Source organism: Myotis lucifugus, unplaced genomic scaffold (assembly GCF_000147115.1).
Source record: "Myotis lucifugus unplaced genomic scaffold, Myoluc2.0 scaffold_90, whole genome shotgun sequence".
Lineage (NCBI taxonomy): Eukaryota > Metazoa > Chordata > Mammalia > Chiroptera > Vespertilionidae > Myotis > Myotis lucifugus.
This window is the reverse complement of record NW_005871138.1, coordinates 244294-251129: the sequence shown is the minus strand read 5'-3', so window position 1 is coordinate 251129 and position 6836 is coordinate 244294. Positions and strand designations below refer to the sequence as shown.

The 6836-nt window shown below is 52.4% G+C and overlaps 1 protein-coding gene across 3 annotated transcripts in view; it reads left to right on the top strand.

The window, feature by feature from the left end:
* MGLL (monoglyceride lipase) overlaps window positions 1–6836 on the top strand; it is a 102431-nt gene that overhangs the window by 76464 nt on the left and 19131 nt on the right. For all 3 annotated transcript variants that reach the window (XM_006091300.3, XM_023756143.1, XM_006091298.3), the window contains exon 6: window positions 5495–5584. In XM_006091300.3, coding sequence (XP_006091362.1) covers window positions 5495–5584 — 90 coding nt within the window. The remainder of the gene's footprint in view (window positions 1–5494; window positions 5585–6836) is intronic.

The window sequence follows — 6836 nt, the reverse complement described above, 5'->3', positions numbered from 1 at the left end:
TCTGAGCTAAACTGGGGTCTCCTCACCTGATCTAGCCCAGGAGGACACCCAGGAATGTGCAGCAGGCTGTAGCACATCTCCTTTCTCTGAGAGTCCCTGGGGTCAGGACCGAATCGCCCTGGGCAGAACCTGGGGTCAGGGTGGGGCTCAGCCTGCTGGGAGGCTAGTCTTCAAAATGACCTTACTAACTATTGCCTGGAGGTTGTCTCATGGGGTCCAGGGTCAGATGCAGGAGCCAGCCCAGTGCTTCCAGAGGCTTCCATTCCCCGCCAACCAGGGCACCTGGCCAACTAGGGAGAAGTGAGTGGCCACTATAAACCTAGCACGCCTTGGTTGACATCCTCTCCATTACCATCCTATAAGGAGGGAAACTTATTCTCAATTTAGACAAGGAAATGAGGCCCATTGTCTTGCACAAGGTCAACTTGAGCACCAGCTCAGCTAGCGATTGTGGCAGGATGCTCCCTTTCACCCCAAAACCTGCCCAAATCAGGTCTCCATAACTTTAGCCCACTTCCCAAGTGAATGTCACTCATCTGTTTTTAATCACCATCATCCAGAGGCCATTGGAGCAGTGGGGGTGGAGGGGTAAGGTGGGGTGTGGGGGACTTGCTCTTTCAGACTTCAAGTACAGTTAGATCCAGGAGTTAGGGACCTAGCTGTGCTCATGACTTTGGCAGCAGCAATGCCCCATGAGGCATTGTTACCTCCATCATACAGGCACCTGCTCTCTAATAGCTGGGGGTTCAAACGTCTAGACACTTAGGACTTGGGGAAGGAGTTATGGCTCCAACACATCCTTGGGGAGCCCCGGCAGCCAGCAAGTGTTTAGTGCTTCCCCGGGGCTCACCAGAAATGGCATGCAGGGCTTTCTATTCTCCGTCTGCTGAGGGTGCACCTTCCCTCCTGAGACAGCTGGGCTGTCCTCTGACCCTGCACAATGCCACCCCCACAGAGGGCGTGGAGTTCTAGCCTCCAGCATAGGGCAACCTGCTGGAGCCACTTTAAAAGGTAACGATTGTAATTACCTCCCTGTGTCAAGTCTCATGAGCAGAAGCTTTAAAATGATCTTAGGGGGCCATTAAAACCTTCATATCAATAAAGGCATTTGTGCAAGTCACTAGTATTTAAAGTGATAAAGTGATGAGCCTGCAGTTAATCCCAGAATGCCACAAAGGCATGTCAAGGACATAAGACACATTCCAGTCTCTTACTCCTCAGGAGGAGAACCTCATTTCTGGGGAGTTGTCCTATTGTGAGTGAAATAAGTTGGGGTTTTAGCTCTGATGTGACATTTGTTGCAAAGCTGCAGGTCACATGCTTTTCCTACAGTCTCCACTCTGAATAATGCCGGCATGTGCTCACTCCTTCATCAACCACTGCCAATTTCTTGAGCTTCTCTTGGGGCCAGAAGCCCAAAGGTCAGTTAGGGACTAGCTCTGTGGGAATCGGGTCTCGGGTCACCTTCCCAGCAACCCTTCAGGTTCGTTTTATTATCCCCATTTTAGAGATGAAGAAACTGAGGATCATAGACTTGCTTGGGGATGCAGAACCAGAGGTCTGGTGCAGATCTGCCTGGCTCCCAGTCTGAGTCTGATTCCTCCACTTCAACACCTCCCCCTTCTGGGCTGGTATCCAGCGACTGTGTGTCCATTCGTTGTGGGTCTCAGCTTCCAAATTACCCTGAAGCAACGAGACCCAGGGTCCCTGTTGAGTTGGTGTCACTGAGATCTCTGCGGTTGCACAACCCTGACTTAGCCTATTGGGGACATGATGATGGCGGCGGTCTCTCACTTCAAGGGGGGCCCATTCAGTGCCATCCTCTGTCGAGCTGGATCTGAGGCTCTCTCCACACTCCCGCAGGGTTATCTGAAGATTTTGGTCGAAATGGTATAAACAAAGCTGAAAAGGGCAGCAGGGAGAGGGATTGTCTTTGGCAACTATTCAATGCATCCTTGCTCCTGCATCCTTCTTGGATCCTTTGTGGGGAAGAGTCTAAGCACCTAATTTTTTTTAAGCTGTGACATTATTGTCATCAAAAGGTTTGCCTCTAACCAATTAAGTCCTGTTAGAAATGCGGTTTGGAACTTACTATGCAGATTTAGAGAAAGAGCGGAGAGTCAGGGCCATCCAAACATCTCCCATGGTGGGACCTTCAATAGGGCAGTTGTCCCTCCCAAGACATCTGTGCCCCTCCCCTCCGACCAGGGCGGGTCAGGAACACTCTACTCTGGCTGCACTTTGGAATCACCTAGAGCTTAAAAAACACTGATTCCAGGGCCCCAACCCATCAGAATCTCTCAGTGGGGCCTGGGAAGGGGCCTTTGTGATGCCCCCTGAGAGTCCTCGTGGTGGGAGGCATACAGCTGCACACATCCACTGGCCAGGCACCTGCCACCTCCAGTCCTCAGCATGATGTCCTCGCCATGTCTCCTCCTGTTTGTGCTCCGGGCAGTAGGCCATTGGCAGCTTCAGGAGTCCTCACCAGGACTCGGCTTCTTGTACTTGGAAGGGGGGTGGGGGCGGGGGTAAGGTGGCCAACTCATCTGCCATTAATTGTTGCCTCTAAGGACCAAACCCTTGCACTGATCATTTTGTGCAAAGAAATGCTTCTCCAGAAATGCTCCTCCTTTTTTCATATGAAGCTCTTCATAAAAGCATCATTTAGCTGCAGAAAGTTCCCTGTTAAGAGAAAGAAAAGACGACTGGCTCAAGGAAAGGGCAGAATAGGTGTTTCCCTGTAATTGTCTCCCGGAGGCAGTCCTTCCTAGCTTTCAAATCCCCTCACCACCCCCGAGAAACCAGAGCAGGAATGGTTCCAGCCACAGCATGGCCTTTTCTGATTCTTTTGAGCCTAAACTGTCAGCATCTTTCCCTGGGACACAGAGGCCTTGGCACTTTGGGATGTACATGTGTTGGTTTAAGAAGTTCAGGAACACGGATTCAAAGGTGAAGGTCAATCTGCCTCTTCACAAATGGCCAGCACTTGTGAGCCCAGGTCCACGCAGAAGCAGGTGATGAGCAACAGAACATAAACTGTTGGAAAATGAGAAATCTGCTGGTGAGCTTCAGAGAAATGGGATGAAGACCTGCGCAGTGTCTCTGCGGTCCAGTTGCAGGCTGAGGACTGAGCTATATGTCCCTGCGTCTTTTTCCGGCCGAGCTGATCTGGAGGTGGGTGGGTAGGAGGCGGACGTGCAGGAAAACAGCCGTGTCCTTGAGAAGGCCATGCCGAAACAAGCAGGCAGGCAGGCCAAGCGGGGCAGCAGGGTCTGGAGAGTGACATTTGCACAAGGTCCCAGCAAACACAGTCACCCCTCAATTCCTGGGCGTGGCAGGGTCACATGTGGAGTCAACCGTCAGCCCTGTGTCCTCTCAGGAAGCTGTGGGCAAGAGTCATTGAGAACAGCAGGATGTGTAGAAGTCAGGATACATTAAGCTTTTTCCTAATAGTGTTGCCGGAGATAATCCCTAAATGTCCAGCCTCCTTACACCATCGGGGCCCAGTGCAGGCTGCACCGCTGGTGCCGCTGCCTCTCTGTGCGCCTGCCGTGCACTTCTCATCTGTTGTGTTTTCTCTTTAGTAGAAATGTTTAACTTCTGAAAACACAGACACCAACTTCTGAATTTAGATTCCCAGAGGAGCCCCTGGTTCCTGGACGTCACAGACATGTGATCTGTGTTTAGAAACACTCGGGCCCTTGCCTTTTGTAAAGCTCCCAGAATCCTGAGTCCTTCTCATTCCATACTTGTTCACAACCCCACCGTGGCTCTTGAACCCGCCCCGTAGACCATGTCCATTCCACGAGGCTTCAGACCGTGTGAACTGACTCGAGTGCTAACCTAGTGTTCCAAGTTGGATTGCCTTACATTTCTGTGCTAGACTAGCACAGCTCAGCTCAGAGCCTGGCAGTAGCACCTGGCACATTGATGGCAGCAGGCCGACAGGCATGGGGTTTACTTGCCTGGACACCAGGCTTGGGGTGCAATGACCTACAAGAGTCTTAGAGGCAGGAGACTGCCATCCTTGCCCTGAAAAATGGAGAGTTGCCACGTGAATTTCAGAACAGAGGTGCGCATGTGTGTTCTTTTAGGAGCAAAGCCCTGCCTGGTCCCTGGCAGCGCGAGGCTGTATCATGCGTGTGCAGCCTGAGGAATGGGACGTGTTATAGCGCGAAGTGTGAAGGGAGATGGGGCAGCACAGCAGTTGTGTCACCATGGGGAGTGTCAATGCCTGCTGTTCTAGATAATCCATAGGAAAGGTTGGTTTCTTGGCTGCATTCATTGGGGGAGAGAGAGAACATAATGAAGGCTGGTGGCATAAAAGGAAAGAGTGGCCTTGCCCAGACCCTTGCCCCCTTTCCAGCTGAGCTCCTGGTGTGGTACTGAGCCTCTGTTTTCGTGTCTGTTAAATCAGGATAAACCCTCACCTCACAGCATCTGTGTCGAGATTAAAAGACTGGGCATCTATGACTGTGCCCGATGCACCAAAAGATTGTCACTCAGTAGATGCCAGTGCCCCCGCTCCCTACCAAGGGTACTGAGGAGACATCACTTAGCTCCAGGACATTCGCTCTCAACATGTGCTGAGAATTCACCGTTTGCCACCTTCCATGTGATTCTAATTTCAGCATTTCACAGCTCACTTTTGAAATAGCATCTTTCATCCCTGCGTGTCTGTGCACAGTGCAGAAATGAGAACAGTCCCCTCCACAGGCAGAAGCGTGAGATCCAGGTTCATGCTTTTCCTGGGTAAACACAAGACCCAGCCGAGAAATGGGGTGGGGCAGGAAGGCCTGTACCTGCATCAGGGTCAAGTTCAAGGAGCATGTGTTAAGCACCTACTGTGTGTCTGATGCTTTTGCACCCAGTGGTTCTCCTTGGCAGCTAAGGAAACAGAGGCTCAGTGATGGTCAGCTCTGTGTCCACAAGCATGAGGCAGCACGGCCAGGAATCAAGTCAGGTCTCGCTCCCTCTGCCACACATCTGATCAGGCTGGTGACCATTTCTGTTCCCCTCCAAGAGAGACCGTGACAGTCGGCAGATTCTTTCTGATCAGAGCAGGCTCCTTTGGCTACACTCACGGGTGACTTAGGTGATTCTGCCCCTGCTGTGTGTTTTCTAGAATCTTCTGAGAAGTGGCTGGTGCAGAAGAGCTCAGCCGGGCAGCTCCTGCAAGTAATTCAGAATCACCACTGATGAGTGATCGCGGGGAGGGCTACCACACAGAATCGGGAGCGGCAAAAATAGACGTGGCATTCCCGCCGACAGCCCAGTGACCACCTCTCGCCCACTCCCACAGGATCTGAATCAGCCTAACTCAAGGCTGTCTGAGTCAGAGCAGAGAGAGTCCTAGTGCACGCAGCCCTGGGAAACAACCCTGGCTGGTGTTCAGTTTGGGTGTCACTTTCCTTAATTTGCTGTAAACTGTCCTGTGGGCAGAGCTGGGCATGGATCCCACTGCACTCACACCCTTGTTTTCCTCCCTGGTTAGGTCCTTGCTGCGAAGGTTCTCAACGTTGTCCTACCAAACATGTCCCTGGGCCCGATCGACTCCAGCGTGCTCTCTCGGAATAAGACGGAGGTGAGAATCTTTCTGAAAACCAGGGCGTAGCTGGGGCTGGCGAGGGTGTGAAGGCAGCAGCCCCAGTGGGAAATCTGAGTGTTAGCTCTGTCTGTGGCATGGTGCTGCCCTGTGGCCGAGGCCCTGAAGGAAGTGATGGGGACATGAAGGTGCGGGAGATGCCGTCTGGCTTCAGGATTGGGAGGGAAGGGATACGTGGTCGTGATGCCTGAGCTGTGCCCTAAACGTCAAAGAAGCTAACCAGGTAAAGTTGTGTGCATATCAGCCAGGTCTCTTTGGGTTGTCAGTGACAGAAACTTAACTCAAAATGCTTTAAGCAAATTTAAAAGTGAAATTAAGCAAAAGTGAAATGTGTTGGTGAATATACTACAGGCCTCGGGCATGGGTGAATCTGGGGGCTCAAAAGTCTGGTTCACCATCCATTCTCCCAGGTCTCATGTCCCCTGGTTTGGCTTCATTCCCAACCGAACTTTGCCCAAATGGAGGCAGAGATGGTGCTGGCAGCTGTACATGAGCCACCCCAGTGGAAAGGTAGCTCTTTCCAAGAACAGTCCCAGGGCTGATTCTTATTGGCTGATTGTCCACGCCTGGGTTACTTGTCCAGGAAAGGGGTCAGTGTCAACCCCGCCCAACTTCAAGGACCGAGTGAATGGGAGGGGGGCGAAATTGGGATAGAGTTTCAGAAGACAGAAGAATGGATTCAGGCCAGGCCAAGTGCCCTGTGGGCTGTGGGAGTGGTGCAGGGCTAGCAGGAATCAGAGGGAAAGGTCAGGTGGAGGAAACGGCACACGTAACGAGCCCTGGTGTGGAGAGAGGACAGCCCATGTGCAGAACAGCCGGTAGTTTGGTTCAGCCACGTGTAGGGCAGCAGGTGAGAGTCGAGGACTAAATGAAGTCAGATTATGAGGTTTTCCAGGAACCCCATCTTCCAGGGCCACTGCCCTGCCAGGAGCATGTTGTCGCCCCCTGAGCAGTGTGGCCTTCTAAAAAAGAAAACCAGAAAAAGGAAGAGAGGAGAAGGGAGGGGAGGGGAGGGGAGCGAGCGGAGGTAGGGGAGGGGTGGGGAGGGGGAGTTAAGAGGAGGGAGGGAAGGGGGAGGGGAGGGGAGTGGCAAAGGAAGAAAAGAAGATAAAAGCAAAGCCAACTGAGAGAAGCTTAGAAAGGAGGAAGCAAAGTGGCTTTGGAGAAGAGAAGCTTGGGGAGGCTGTCCCATCCGTGTCATTGCCTGTGGCCCCAGGGCAAGGAAAGGTCC